The sequence below is a fragment of the Gouania willdenowi genome, chromosome 1 (genome assembly GCF_900634775.1).
Source record: "Gouania willdenowi chromosome 1, fGouWil2.1, whole genome shotgun sequence".
In the NCBI taxonomy this organism is placed as follows: Eukaryota; Metazoa; Chordata; class Actinopteri; order Blenniiformes; family Gobiesocidae; genus Gouania; species Gouania willdenowi.
This window is the reverse complement of record NC_041044.1, coordinates 21,127,111-21,143,224: the sequence shown is the minus strand read 5'-3', so window position 1 is coordinate 21,143,224 and position 16,114 is coordinate 21,127,111. Positions and strand designations below refer to the sequence as shown.

Genomic DNA, 16,114 nt, shown 5'->3' with positions numbered 1-16,114 from the left:
TTTTAGGGACATTAGGTCCCAGTCCTGAGTCCTGAGTATCACATGAGAAGTGTGATATTCCATTGTTTTTTTGTGTTGCTCTGGGGGCTGCTGTATCAACACCCTGATTTACTGTACATGATGGTAAGCCAAAGTTGTAAGTTTTTACTTGTGACTAACTTAGAATAAAAGATAATTAGAAATAATCCTGTCATCTTTCCTTACAGTTGTTCATCAAAGAACTGGGAAGGTAGAGGTAACAAAAACCTTAAAACAATCAAGTGTTTTCATTCAACAAAAAACAATTCAGGAGGTTTTCTTAATATATATATATAATTACAGCAGTCCTCCATGTAAAGGTATGAGACAGCACAATCAACACATTTCCATTTTTGGTATTAAACGTTTCTTTATTCTTAATGTGATTAATACCTTAAGATGAATTTGATGCTTTATTTTTTATTTTTTTAAATGTAGAATTTAGCTCCTTTTTGTGGGGATATTGACAGCTATTCAGCATCATAATCAACTTGGGATCCAACACAGTCCAATCATTACCAGCATAATGCTACACCACACAGACCAATGCAGAAGTGTGACAGGTTCCAATAACAGGATAACCTTTACCATTAGTGGTTACAATGCTATGGCTGATGGGTGTGTCAAAATCAAGTAAATAAATAGTGAAATTTACTAAAGTAGCAGTTTTTTAAAGCTCACTGTGATACTGCTTGTATATCTTTTCAGAACAAAAAAATATATATTTCTTAGTCGTCATTTGCATTTGTGCCACGACCATTAACCATTAACCGCGTTTTGAACAGTTTGTTCCACTTCTTAGTTCCTGAATCATATTTGCATTCTCTACATCCTGTTATTCAGCTCTTTCTATAAAATAAAAGAGGAAATACATTGTGCAGAATGTGCTGCAGAACATATATTATCTCATCAGAATCTAATAGAAGCTTGCAGTTGTTAAAAAAATACTTTGTTTTTTGTTAAGAATATGAATCTGGAGTTTTTACAATCTTTAAATTCAGTAAAAGGTGTGAACATGCAAACAAAGTCTGGATCAGATCTGGGCGATTGTTTTGACCAATCTCAGTGTTTCCAATGGAATCTGTGACAGAGACCCAAACCAAGAGTTCAAGCTGCATCTCACACACCCTGTGACCCACTGGAAGCAGAGGTGCAGCCATTTTAAAAGTGAGGGTGTTCTAAGGGTAGGGCAACCTTTGACTCCCATCCATCCATCCATTTTCAAACCCACTTGCTCCTGTTTTACAGGGTCGCGGACTGTTGACTCCCAATTTGCTTTATTAAATTAATTTACTAAAACCATGATAAAGCTGTTATTAAGTCGGTGACGCTCAACATGTGGCTCTTTGTCTTAAATTTAATTATTATTCCCCTAGAAAACCTTAAAAGGGGAACATTTTTTAATCCCTTTTTATCTTTTTTTTGTGGCCATTTTGCAACTTCCTTTGTCCCATTTTTCCCTATTTTTAGTCCATTTAAGCAAGTTCTTTATGACACTTTGGTCCAATTTTTGTCCTTTCTTCAACCGTTTTTGGCCAATTTTCATTCAAATAAGCTACCTTTGACCACTAGTTTCATTTTTTCCCTGCATTTTGCCTCTTTTTGTTCCACATTTTTGTCCTTTTTCGCTATCGTTTACCACATTTTACTCATTTAAGCTTTAACCATTACACACCTGTTAACTTTTTTGTCCATTTTTTTTGCCACTCTTGACTATTTTTGGCAAAAATAAATTTCAGGAGTAAAAAAAAAAAAAGCAAAAAGATTTAAATGTGCATATGAGCTGTTTTTATTGTTGTATGCAAGACATAAATAACTGACATGTGGCCCTCGGTCTAACTTTGTGCAGCCCTCAAAACAAAACACCAAAAATTGTATTTCAAGGAGTTGGAAGGAATATTAAGCCCAACATAAGACACAAAATAACTCAAAAACACACAAATCCACAGTAAAATGCACAAACTACACAAAAATATCCAAAAATACACCGAATGACTCATAAAACACATAATGACAACAAAGACAGACATACCCACTTAAACAAACAAAATGACTACAAAAACACACAAACAACACATTACAGAATAGCTCCAAAGACTATCAACAAAAATACAAAAAAGGACAGGAAAATAGAGAAAACAAAATGACAAGAACACAAACACACATGCTGGCTCCAAAAACACAAAATGACTACAAACTGTAGTCATTCCGTATTAATTAATGCTTGGATTCAGTCATTATTCTAAATGCTGAGCCTGACATAAATGTTGATAATGTGGCCCTCGGATCAGATACAATCACATTTTTGTGGCCCCCACTATGATAGTTGCCCATCCCTGTTGTATGGTGTTATTTTTTACTCCACTTGCATTGCTGCTCTTGGTCTTTCTCAGAGGTTTGAATTAAATTGGAAACATTCCAATTTTGGCCAAAAACAATCACTCTAGAATTTGCTTGCCTGATCTGCACTAGACCTTGTTTGTGTGTTTTTTATTGAGTTCACACTGTATAAATCACCTTATGGTTAAATGTGAATAAATGTGAACACACCCAAAGTGTACAAACTCAGTCATGTGTTCTGTAGTGCTCCCTTGTGGTCAAAGTTTACCTTCACAGACAATTTTCACAGAGACCCTTTTGGTTATGTCACTGTCGTAAACACTCCGCACCCCCCGCCGCCTGCCCCACCCCACAGCTACATGAGCGTCTTTGCTCTATCAAGACAGTAGCAACCAATCACTGAAAAATCCTAATACAACAGTGACACTAAGGGTGCTTTCACAGATGTAGTTCCATGTGAACAGTATGAGGAAGAGAGAAAAGTAAAAGAAATTCATGATGTGGAAGTAATACGGAAGGGAGTGTGGAAATGTGTGTGATGTGTTTGTTTGTGTGCTGATAAAGCGGCTCTGAAAATGGATGGATGGATGGATATTTGTGTGTGCGCTGCCTGATGGAGCGCTGGGTTGTGAGCATGTGCTTGACTGTTGCCGCGACAACAGTATGCGTAATTGCTGTGTGACACTGCTGAGCTGTCACTGCATAGAGTTGCTGTGTTCCTCGGACAAAGGTCTTTTCTGCCTTTTTTTGCTGGCTCCATCATCATATAAGTTTGAGAAAAGTGAATTTGTAGAGAACCGTGTGCAGCCACGGGGCTGGTCTGAAAGTGACTCTTCAGAGGGCTAAAACTTCAGAAAACAGGTGAGTTTGGAAAAATAAACCTCAAATACTATATTGTTGGGGTTCTTAGAACAATTGGAGAAAAAAAGCAAAATACTGGACCTTTAAATGATGTCACATGCAGAGATTACAATAATATAAACCGATTGTTTTTAATCACAGTACAATGAAACTTTTTATACTTTTTTTTTTCAAAAACATATTATTATAATCATAGGCACCACCAGAAACAGTCATAAAATAACATGATCACAAACCTAACCAGTAGTTTATAACCAGCTCAGCCACTTAATGCAATCAAAGTTCAAAATCTTTTCCTGATACACAAGCAGGGGATGAGGGACTGATCTAGATTGATCCTGGGATGATATAACACAAACCATTCCAAAATCAGGATTCTGACCAATCACAACAGTTCTCATTAACCCCTACATAACTAAATTCTACTCAGACGGTGTCGAGAAAAGTAGTGGTTTCAAGAACCAAACTGACATCATTTTTTCTCACCGACGATACAAAAAGAGAACCTAGATCTCTGCTCTGGTGAAGTATGTGGAAAGCGTAATATGGGTGTAAAGATTAATCGATCTAGATGGATTAATTGATTGTTTGATCAAGTCAAATGATCAAAAGTATAAACATCGATATCCATCGCCATTTTGCCTTACGCTTTGTTAAAACACCAAACGTTAGTTGGTGAGAAACAATGTTTTTCAAAGAATGTTTTCATGTAAATGCCTTAAACTGTTGGGCAATAAAATTCTCAAAATGTATCAGTGTTTTTATTCTTTTACGTGAAAAAAACCCCCCAGATTATTGTCTGATATCAATCACACGCCTCTAAATCAGATCAAATCGAAAATGTATCGTTGCAGGCTTTGTGACATTGGCAAATATGGAATCGTTCTAATAATCGACATCGTATTATATCGGAATATAACAGGTATTTACACCCCTAAAGCTTAATTGTGTGTATTGCTACATCCCGGTGTATGGTGGACCTACTGGTGCATCCTGGATTTCATCTGTCCAGAACTACTGGGAAGTCCTAAAAAGGACTGATTGTTTCATCAAAAGGACAATGATAAAAACAGCCACTCGATACAACACGGCAGGGATTTAAAACTCTTATTAGGCTGGGCTACGGGAATCAAAACGCCACTCACTTTGTTCTTCTTGTTGTGTAAAATTGCTACTCCTCTTTTATTAGTGAACAAATCGGGCTGAAATTTGGGAGGAATAATCTGTGGATGTGTACACATCGACGCTCTGAGACCTATTTTCGATTTGGGGCACCCTCCAAAAAACCGAAAGTATATTTCTCATTTATTTATGAGTCAAATATTGCGAGAGTTGGTGGTACCGAATCATTGACAGACCAAAATATGAACGGGACCCATTACTCTATATGTGCCACAGGGGCGCCAGGGGGCCCCTGTCAATTGACTCCTCCTCCGTTAATGCTCGTTGAATTGGGCTGTAATTTGACATGGATATTCTATGAGCGGATGTCAAGAGCCTCTCTGACCCCCAATTTCCACTAGATGCAGCTCCGCTGCGGAACGTCACCGCCGCATCACCAGAGCTGATAGGTTTCCATTTTAGTCTATGTGTTATTTTCCACCGGGTCCGCTGCGGTGCGTGTCTGCTCCTTCCCAGATGCGGTAGTCCGGTGCCCTGCGCCAGATATACGCAGGGCTTCTGTTTCTGGCGGACACCGGAGCACGACGCATCAATCAGCACAGAGCAAATGAAGCTAAACAGGAAAATAAGCACGTACTCCGCAATAAAATATCGGGTTACTTTTCAAAATAAAACACTTCAGATTATATTTCAAGTAAATACATCACTAAGACGTCATAATGTGTAAAAACAAATTCACATCCACTATATTGATTCCTCTCATACTGTAACTACACTGTAAACTGCAGCAACTTTGATTTAGTTCATGTTTTACTGGTGCAGTTTTATCTCTTCTCTGTTGGCTGTTGCTAAAAAATGTGTCTGACAAATCCAGAGTCCAACCTTCTTGTTCTCCTTCGTTAGGATCACTGACCTGTTTATCTGTTTATTGTTGCGTTCATAACACATACATTTAACCGCGTTCTCGCGCGATTATATAAATATTGTGAGAACTGCTCTGTCTCGTGACGTCACACTCGTTCAACCGGAGCACACCGCGGTGCACTCAAAACGCAACCGGTGTGAATTACCGGACGGCGGACAGCGGTGAAATTCCGGATCGGTGCCGTGGCGCAGCGGAGACGTATCCAGTGGAAACTCCGGGTGAGACCTTTTTTTACTCGGTGGAACAGGGTCATTTGACTGAATTCTTGGGAACGTGGTACGTGCAATTCGGCAACGAGACGTCCCGCAGGTCCGGCCGTAGTTCATTCGAACTTGTTTAAAAATGGATTCATATGCAAGCCCTACCCTTTGTTTTCAGTTTGAAGGACTTTCCTCAGAATCTCCAAGCCTGACAGTTCTTCAGTCTTTAAAATCAGTCACATCCAGCAGCTATGATAAGTTATTTGATTTCACTGTCACTCAGCGTTTGGGCTTTGCATAAACCCTTCCCTTCGACCTGAAAGGGCACCCCCTTGTAGGTCGCAATGCACCGAGCATCTGTTCGCAGGTCCGGTAGAATCTGCTCCCACACATTCTGTTTGGGGTTCAGCTCATCATCTGGTTCACCTGGAATCACAGAAAGGATTTTCACATGTTTGTGAAGACTTGCTAAACAATAGTGATGAGTTCCAACAAGAAGAAATTAGTAAAGATAACAGTTCTGTTTAGTTTCGACAAAATGGACGGAACGGTGGAAGTGAAGAGAAATCTGTAGTGACCTGAGGTCGGAATATGTCACTAAAGTCCAGAGTCAAGGCAGTCAAGTCTTGAGTCATGGCCATTCACGTCCAAGTCAAGTCAAAAGTCACAAGTTTTAACAAGTCATGAGTACATAATGTACCACAGCTAGTGCCATTTTACAGAGCAAGCTTACTCAACTGATGCAAACAGTTAATTACTTAAACAGAAAACATATTTGCCAAATAATAGTGATAATGACTCTATAAACAAATTAATCCAACATTGTTTAAGGTTTTAAAATGTTCACAGTTCATCTGTTAACCAAACAAACAATAATCATACTGTGAAGTAGAAGGAGGTATCATTTTTCCAAATCAATTACTAATCATGGTATAATCTTTATATCTGAAAGATATCACTCATGGAATCATTTTCTCTGCTAATGCGCCCACGTCTAGCTTGATGTTTCCAGCTGCTTCCTGATTGGCCGTCAGTTTGTTTATGGTGGACCTGTCAATCAAACTCCTGATTGCTTTTGGATGGCAGAGTGCTGTCCTGCAGGGTTTTGAGCAGACTTATTGCTCACTTATAATAATATTAATAATTGCATTTCATAAAATGTTAGATATTAGATTAGATAGACTTTATTAATCCCTTGGGAAGGCTCCGTCAGAGAAATTACATTTCCAGCACCATGACAGAAAGAAAAGCAAAGCAGCAAACAGGGTTGAAATAATATATAAATACAGAAATACAGAATATAACAGAATATGTAAGCATAGGAAGTTCAGTCTTCAAGAGTCAATAGGCTCAAGCTTTTTAACTGTATTCTAGATGTTTTAGAACTTTCTCCAGCTCAAACTGGACAAAACTAAAGTTTTAGTTCTTGGTCCTGATGCCCAGAGAGAAAAACTTCTACCTAAACTTCTAATAGCATCTTTGATTCCTTCTGAACAAGTTAAAAATCTGGGTGTTATTTTAGACTCTGAGCTCACTTTTATTCCTCATATTAAAAATATAACAAAATTAGGTTTTTATCTCTTGAAGAACATAAACACAGTCCGCCCCATTCTCTCAGGCCAACACGGAGACACTAATGCATGCTTTTATCACTAGTCGAATCGACTAGTTGTCATGTCCTGTTTTCTGGTCTTCCTAAAAAAAAAAAAAGTATTTCAAGTTTACAGAATTCCGCAGCACATGTCCTGACATAGACCAGGACGTGAGAACACATTACACCCATTTTAAAATTGCTGCATTGGCTCCACGTCAGGATCAATTTTAAAGTTCTCTTACTGGTTTTTAAGTGTCCTAATGGTCTTGGGCCTTCTTTCAGAACTGTTTTTACCATAGGAACCTTCCCGGGCCCTGAGGTCCTCCAGTGCTGGCCTTTTAATAATTCCTACAGTCAGAACATGTACACACGGCGAGGCGTCGTTCCAGTTTTACGGTCCCCGTCTGTGACCAGTCTACCAGAGCACCTCAGGGCTGCAGAGAACGTTCATATTTTTAAGAACAGGCTCAAGACGCACTTGTTTAATTTAGCTTTAAGCTAATTATGTATTTATTTTAGGATTGTTATCTTTTATGTTTTTATAGTTTTAGGATTATCTTTTATGTTGTTTCCATAGTTTAAGGATTATCTTTTATGATGTTTTTTTAGTTTTAGAATGATCTCTTATGCTGTTTTTTTTTTATATGTTTAAGGATTACTAGCCTAGTGTTTCCTTGGAGGATCCTCTGTACCCAGCTATGTGCCATTATCCTTATTTTACCCTGTGTGTCTGTGTGTGGTGGTTTTTATTTATTTTTAACTTTGTAAAAGATATGTGAGCTGCATTTTATTGTATGAAAAGCACTTTTTATACATAAAGATAGCTTTGATTTGAATTTCGGGTTAAGTTACAAGTCGTTTGTGTTCAAGTCTAAGTTGAGTTGCAAGTCCTTCCTGATTCTGTCAAGTCGAGTCTAAAGTCATCAAATTTGTGACTCCAGTCCACACCTCTGGTAGTAACAGCATAAACAATGAAAAAAAACCTCAAGAGGACACAACAATGAGTGAAAGGTCCAATGTAAAATAAACATGAATCATGCTAAACTGTGTGATGGTGCACAGCAACACAATTAAAGGTTGCAGGGTCAACAGTTTAAAATGTACCTGTAAAATCTGTGAAAGTCACTCTGTCCCCTGGCATTGCTCCACTGGGAGGCTCCAGGATTTCCACCTTGTGTGATGAGCAGGCACACAGCAGCACAGCCTGGTTAGCCACTCCTCTGGTCAGAGCTGCTTTCTGGTTGCACAACAGGATGACCAAACGATTTTGCATCTGTACAGGTAAAAATAAAGCCATTCACTTTTAACTCTAACACTGGTGTAGGTCAGAACTTAAAGCGGCTGGCAGCAGGGTTCGGGTAAATTATAATTGTAATCGTGTAATTGATAATTAATTACAATTATTGCATAATTATAATTTTAAAAATCTGTTGCTGTCATAATCATAATTAACTTGTAATAGTGTTTAGATATATGGCTTTTTAATTGTAATTGCCATGAAAATTCAATAAAATTTGTCAATTATAATTTAACGCAAAACGGGGGAACCATGTTACAGTTCTACACATATGTAGTTAACAATTATTAAAATGTGTTTCATATCAAGTTTTCCCCCATTTTCACATTTAAAAAAAAATTGAAATCGAGGGGGACCAAAAATATTAAAACTCACATTTTCATTGCTGAGGAAGCCTAACAAAAAAAACCAATAGATAGGAAAGAAATTGTTTTTAGTGTATTTCACAGCTGATTTAGGACCCTTTATTATTAGAGATGCTAACAGAAAGCCAACACAAGAGATAAGTTCACTTTTATTAGGTTATTTATTTCAGGGTCAGTAATTGTGATTCATTGTAATTGAACTTTAGTAAGTGAGAATATAATTGTAACTGACTTTACCGAAGATACAAAATAATTGTAATATAATTTTAATTGGAAAAAATGCTGGCAACTGTAGTCATATTTGAATTGTATTTGAACATGGCTCATTGAAAACATAATTTTAATTGAAAACTGTAATTGACCCCAATCCTGGCTGGCAGTTTGGGTGAAAGAGTCAGGTAATGGAAAGATAAAGCACACCTGGTCCTCCGGTACTTCTTTGGCCTGTTCACTGACCACCGTCCTCGGAGAAGGTTCTCCAACATCCACCAGCTGCATGTACAAACCATCAGAGTCTGGAAGCTGCAGGGCTGAGATGACACGGCCAACTCGCAGGTCCAGGCACGACACATCAATGTTAGCGTCCTGTTGGCACGGAGCTGTCACTTTTTCATCCTCTTTCTCTAGAGAACACACAAATGTTCAACCCTTACTCGTCTGTAACACACCTCTTTTTTTTTTTTATAAAGCAGAAGATATGGCACGCTACATAGTACACTCACTGCTATAACTCTTTTATGCATTAGATATGTGACAACCAAAAAAAAAAAAAAAAAAAAATCACAGTAAGCACAAATAATTTGGGTGTTCCAATAAAACATTACCGATATTGCAGGTTTGAGTATTGGCCGATACACCTATCAATCCGATGCAAAATTAGCACAAATCAGACATACTTTTATTACTTATTTTGTAGTGTGAAATGCTTGACATTAAGGCAGGCATACACTGTGCAATGTTTGGCCCATTTTGAGCCGATTTTCGACTCATGCGGCTATTTTGTGGGATCGTGTGAGTCTCTGCTAGATCGTGTGTCATGCATCGTGTAGTATACATGGGGTCACGAGAAGCGATTAACACCTCACGACCAGCAATCGTAGGTCTTAAGGATTTCAAACATGTTTGAAATCCAGTCGCTCCTCGTGAGGGTATCGCACAGTTGCAGTGCCACAGACCGGCTTACCGTAAACGTTCACACTGTGTGAATGTGCGAACACCATAGGACTGCTGTAAAATTGACGGACTGTCGTGCATACATCTGTCCAGCCAGCTCCTGGTCCATCACGTCATGTCTTTTCTTTTTTAAAGCTCTTTTTGCTGAGATTTGTGAGCATCTCTCCACTTCCGGGTTTTTCTTCTTCGTCTGTTTTAATGGTGACGCTTCAGTGTTCTTCTTCTTCTTCTAATTTGTACATTGCATTTCCAGAAAAAAAGACCCCGACGTGTCGTGTATGAACGTACAGTGTGAGCAGTCAGATGTGAGAGTGTCAGTCCGTACAGTGTGAGAACATGCATCGTGAGCTGCGCACATTCGGGCTCTGCGTCTGAGTCGCACAGTTTGAGCTGGAGCTGAGTGCAACGATTGAAAATAATTGCACAGTGTACCCCAGCCTTTACACAAACAGCAGCTATCTCTGTAGTCTCAGACCTGACGCCTACAGGAAACATTCATTGTTGAAACGATTACCACTGAATTCCACACCTACAGATTGTCCTTCACCACCCCAAGGTTCAACACAACTAGGTGTGATTATTTTAAGAAGGCATTTCATACATTTTTATGAACATGTAAGTATACATTTTTTGTGAATGCCATTTTTTCTTTTTGTACTAATGTTGATGCATCTTGTTCTTAGGATGAATTTGTAACATCTGCCCAGGGACAACGGATGAAAGCTTGCCATTGGTCAACTCTGGTACATTGACTGGAAAGTTAATGAATGTACACTCACTGTCCCTGTCAAATAAACTAATAAATAATATGAAATATATACATTTATTAACTTTGAAACTTTGACGATGCTGTAGGGACATCACTCCTTTCATCAGACAATACAATTGCTCTAAACCAAACCATTTAGATAGATAGATTTTATTGTCATTGTACAAATCATACAACAAAATTGAAGCAGCTTGGAATGGTGTTACGACAATAAAATCTTAATAAATTAAAAGCACATAAATATCTACTTAAGAAGAGGTTAAATGCATATAATAACAACAACAACAACTTTAATTTATAAAGCACTTTACATTTTGGAATTTTAAAGTGCTACAGAAACAAGAGCCGTGATAATAATTCAACAGATAAAAGCAATAATAAAACCAACAGCAAATAAAATCAATAAAACACAATTTAGCAGAAAGCTTTTGTAAAAAGATTTTTTTTATATATATATATATATAAAAGGTCAGATACAACAGTGCAAGTGCTGTAGCTGTAACATAACTTTAATACCATAATAAAAAATAATTCTCACCCCAAAACTACATTTAGACATTCAGAAAATATTTATCTCACCAAATGAAACCTTTCTATAAATATATTGTTTGATTATAGTGGCTGTGACCAAAAGAAGAAAAGCTATTCTGTCAACTCATCTAATTCTTGTGGGCGTGGTTTAGAAGTAAAATGATTATAACGTAATATATAGTTCATGTTTACCGCCTTTAAGACTTTCTCTAATGTAAACATATTAAAACCAACCTTGGAGTTGAAGGACGTCCTCCATGGGCGCAGCTAAGTCCCTGCAGTTGCCGTAAGAGGACACCCTACCTCGGAAGCCCATCTCTCGGAGCTCCCGCTGCACCGTCCTGATACTGACGGAGGTCCCGGAGGCCAACTGGAACTCTGCGGTCAGTGCTTTGGTGGAGGACAAGCCCGTCTGTAGCGCTACCCGCTCCAGCACTTGGCGGTCCTCCTCTTTGAGCTTGTGCGGTCGACCGCAGCGAGGCAGCGCCGTGGTCACTCCTTCCCGTTTCCACTTGAGAATGACGGCGCTGACCGTGGAGCGGGGCAGCTTCAACATGGCAGAAGTCTCACGGATGGACTTCTTTGACAGGTGGCAGCCGACCACGGTGCCACGCTGGAAGTCACTGAGCTCTTTACCGCGACCCATGCGGTCAGCATTCACACGGACCAGCGATACTCTGTTACCATGTTTCAATCTGTACTGAATACTGTTTTACTCCTTCTTCTTCTTCATCTGGCGGGTTGCAACCACAACTTGAGACGGGTATATCGCCACCTACTGTATCGGAGTATGCTATCGTGGGCTCTGTATCTACTTTATTTCACTAGTACTTTGTCATAACAGCTTTAAAATATAAAATAAAAAAAATCTATCATTCAATGTGTTTTTAAATTTTTTCTTTCTTATCCATGAAAATATAGGTATAATGTTTTTGGTGTGGGTGTCTGAGCTTTTTCTCTCTCAGTATAGCCTTCATTTCTAATTTTTGTTTTAAATGGTAAAATCATCCTGAAGAAAAGTTTAATATCAAGGTGAACTCCAAATTATTGATGCACTGAACGTAAAGATATTAGCTTAGGATAAACCGCAGTGACAATGCCAGATCATACCATAAAGGCGATACCAGGCAGTGTACGGCTGCTAAAAGGGAAACTGATTGTGAGCGTTTATGCTGCGCTTAAGATTATCTCTATACTGGACATAAAGGTATTAATTGTTATATCATACAAACTGCCTTCATCATGTTTTACCTGTGAGGTAGTTTGAGAGGAAGGCGCTCACATTCTTATGTAGGGTAAGAGGAGTGCGGATTGTCAGGAGGAGGAGTTTCCCCCTTATGAGTCATGAGGGGGAAAAAATCCAACTTGCCCATTTGAACTCACTTTTAACAAAATGCAGAATAATAAGGGGAGGAAGGAAACAACTTTTTTTTTAACTACAACCCTCTGAATGAGGCTAAAGGAATGTAAAAAAAAAAAAAAATTGTGAGTGAGTGTGATAGCAGGAACCGCAGGCCTGTTGTAAAAATTTACTTGACTAAATTGCACAGAAATATAAGTACTGTTGTCATCTCTCCTTGAAGCTGTTCCATTAAAAGATGTGGGTGAGGTAGAGAGCCCAACTTACAACAAAAAGACATGGGACAGTCTTCATAATGTTGGACTCTTCTCTCGTGGTCGGGGAGATCCCGAAGGCCTCTGTTCAACGGATGCAGATCTTTCATTGGCACCTTGGTGGAGATGCTCAAATTAATACAGGATAATTCTGGTGGGTCTCATATGAGTATTTGCGTTATTATTAAAAGCAAAGTTAAACGGTTACATAGAATACAGTGTCACATGTGAATAGAGAAATACTATTTGTTGTTATCTGTGTAAGCGTGTGCACTGGAACCTTTCATAATCAGCATGTAAAGGTCCGTGAAGCCATGGAATATCCTTTCAATGAGCTTTATAAGGATTTACAATTCAGGCATGTTTTAAACCAAACTGAAAGGAACAACTAAATTTGATTGGAAGATTTAGGAAAACAGAAACATGGTTTTAGTACATTCAATCTAATTAATGAGTTTCACAAATGTGTAACAGAGATATGACTTACTCGTCCACAAGCAGGTATACAATCAGTCAAACAACCTTGGTATAAATCATGCACATAACATGCATTGTTAATTTGAAAATGTGTAGCTTTTTCCAATATTTGTTGAACACAACAAGGATTAAGTTTATGTTCCCAAGGTGTTTGTTTCACGATGTGACGATGGAGATTACATTTCCTATATTATTGGCATGATAACAAAAAAAAAAACTGACACTGAAATCCACACAAAAATGTCATTTTAATATGGAGTTAAACAAAGCTGACTCCTTGTGGTTTTCTTTAAATTGATTGTCCTTCATACTGGGTGGATTTGGTCTCTGTGGTTAATCTATGGTTGCATCTCGTGGCTCTGCGGTTTGCCCTGCAGCTTCTGTTGCGCGTCAAAGTGGAGGCGGTCCAGCACGGCGTGCTCCTCATCATTCTCCACGAAGCGCTCCTTGCGGATTTTGTCGACGTCAATCTCTGCTTCTCCTACCAACACGGCGCTCCACCAAAACTCTGACGCTTTGTTGAGTGACAGCTGGAAGAAGAGGCAAAGCGTACAGGTTTACTGATGCCTTTGAGTGGATTATAGAGCTATGTAAACAGCCTCTACGGAAGATTATCAATCACACTAGACCTAAATTAGCCCAAGAATAGACCACAACTAAACTAAAACTAGACTGAGCTAAATGCAAACAAAGGCAGAAAGAATCAAACTAAGACTGAAATGAATCACATTTTCAACAAACAAGAAACTCAGAGAAAATTCTTTTAAAGACTAAAAATAACTACACCAGGGCCAATTTTGGGATCTTACTAAAACTTTACATAGATGGTAGGACAGTCTGCTTTATATGTCTGCTGCAGAACTCACTCACACAGACTATAGTGGCTCAAACAAACATGGCAGAGGTGATGTTGGGTTCATGTAGATCAGCACAAACTAAATTTGTTCAAATGTTCATCAGAAGAAACACAAACAGAGAAATACACTGAGTTCACCGAAAAAAAAGAACTTTTCAGCCAATCAGAGGCTAATTTTGAGTTGGGGCTGGACATGATTTTAAAATGTGTGTGTGTGTGCTCACCAGTACACACTCTCCAGGCTCCAGACACCACAGAGAGTCTGCAGTGCTGATCCTGTGTGTGAACTTTCCCTCCATCAGAGTTTTCTCCCCCGCTTCGTCGTTGACACGCACACACACACTGTTGCTCTGCAGGTGGACTCTCACCTGAGGGGACACACACACACGCACATGCACACAGAGTCAGAAATAAAATGTTTGGTGTGAGTTAGGCTCTGTCCTGTTGAGCTCAACCCTCTCTTACCTGTCGGCCTTTGAGCACTGTCTTTGGTACGAAGACTCGAACCTCCACGTTACTGTAGTCCTGAGACCAGCTGTAATTTTCTCGGATCGCTCCATTGTAGCTGTCGGAGTTGGCTTGGAAAACTTCCTGACTGTTGCAATGCCACACAAGTCACAGGTTAACGTTTGAACAGACTCTGATCTCTCACAACAGAAGCATCGCATTTTTAAAAAATGGTGGGAAATAAAGCATTAAAGCTGCAGTATGTACGTTTTTTTGGCATCATTTGCTCAAAAAATCATAATCCTCTTTGAGCATATTGTAATCAAAGTGTTTTGAGTGGACAATGAATCTCTTCTTTTCCTGACCCTGTACATTAAGTTCATAAATCCAGGAGCATGACGCTGGGCTCCAGCCAATCAGAGATCTTTCTACAAACACGTGTGCTCGCTGAGCTGTTTTGGGCGTTACTATTGGCTACTTGACTGAAGTCATGCACGTTCACGACCAAATGCAATGGCGGATATTCACAACATTCACAGCATTAAAAAAAGACACCGGTAAGGGAGGCTAAGTTTTGGTTTTGAAACAGAGCGGAGAGAGGATTTTACATACTGCAGCTTTAACTAAAGGAGTTTAGTATCAGACTAACAGTTCAGTATTCACACACACACACACACACACACACACACACACACACACACACACACACACATATTTTTATTGAACATTTAGTCCATATTTCTTTTCTCACCTTTCAGTTGTAGCTGCATGTACAGCCGTCTGGCCTCTCTGAACTTCTGCAGCTTCCTGCTTCGTCTGCTTTAACATCTTGAGGGTCTGAAAGAAAGAGCTCAGACTTCAGCCATTGAAACCAGGACATCGCTTTGACAGCAACAAGCTGCACTGACATGGCTCTGTTAAACAAACCATTTTTTTATCTTTGAAAGCCAAAAACAGATTAATTTTAAGTGTATTAAACTCTGAGCAGTTAATAAGTTATTTATCACTCAACTTGTTTAACAAGTGCACACAGAATACGAAAAGCTAAACTTTAACTCCACTGTCTGAAGTCTGTTAGCATTTTTAGGGTTAGGGTTAGGGTTAAAATATACCTTGTTGCTGTGAGGCAGATGTGCTAACCACTACCCCACCGTGTGCCTGCAAATTTAGGCAAAATTAAGCAATCCTGACTAAAGAGTAAATGTTAAATTTGTAGATTTAAATAGTGCTTTTATGGCAAAGTAGTTCCAAAATGCTTTACAGTATCAGCTCATTCACACAGGATTATGACAGAAAATGTAAATATATTTACAATATTATAAAACAAGAGTATTTATTTTAACATGATTCAGGAATATCACTGATTTAGTCTTTAAAGTGCTGTACAATATTACAAGAAACATTGGTTACAAAGTTTGCTCACTTAGGACATCTGCTGGTCAACCTTTGTAGGGTGTTATAAGGATATTAGACCTACTTTACTGGTTTCTCACTGGAGATTTTTCGCAGCTTTCATCTTAGCCTG

General features: G+C 38.8%; 2 protein-coding genes across 3 annotated transcripts; both read right to left on the bottom strand.

The window, feature by feature from the left end:
- Nucleotides 1-5,245: 5,245 nt before the first annotated feature.
- On the bottom strand, nt 5,246-11,934 carry LOC114467240 (aminoacyl tRNA synthase complex-interacting multifunctional protein 1-like). Its single transcript, XM_028453409.1, has 4 exons — nt 11,430-11,934; nt 9,143-9,345; nt 8,165-8,333; nt 5,246-5,892 (listed from the first exon to the last, which is right to left on the bottom strand). The coding sequence occupies exons 1-4, from the start codon at nt 11,839-11,841 to the stop codon at nt 5,726-5,728; spliced, it is 951 nt and encodes a 316-aa protein (XP_028309210.1). The 5' UTR covers nt 11,842-11,934; the 3' UTR covers nt 5,246-5,725.
- Nucleotides 11,935-13,592: 1,658 nt separating this feature from the next.
- On the bottom strand, nt 13,593-16,114 carry LOC114470021 (nudC domain-containing protein 3-like). Of its 2 annotated transcripts, none has more exons than XM_028458005.1 (5): nt 16,013-16,114; nt 15,341-15,426; nt 14,608-14,737; nt 14,367-14,510; nt 13,593-13,816 (listed from the first exon to the last, which is right to left on the bottom strand). In XM_028458005.1, the coding sequence occupies exons 2-5, from the start codon at nt 15,415-15,417 to the stop codon at nt 13,625-13,627; spliced, it is 543 nt and encodes a 180-aa protein (XP_028313806.1). In that variant the 5' UTR covers nt 15,418-15,426; nt 16,013-16,114; the 3' UTR covers nt 13,593-13,624. The 2 variants fall into 2 exon arrangements, with proteins under 2 accessions (XP_028313806.1, XP_028313813.1); XM_028458012.1 differs by having other exon boundaries at nt 16,067-16,105.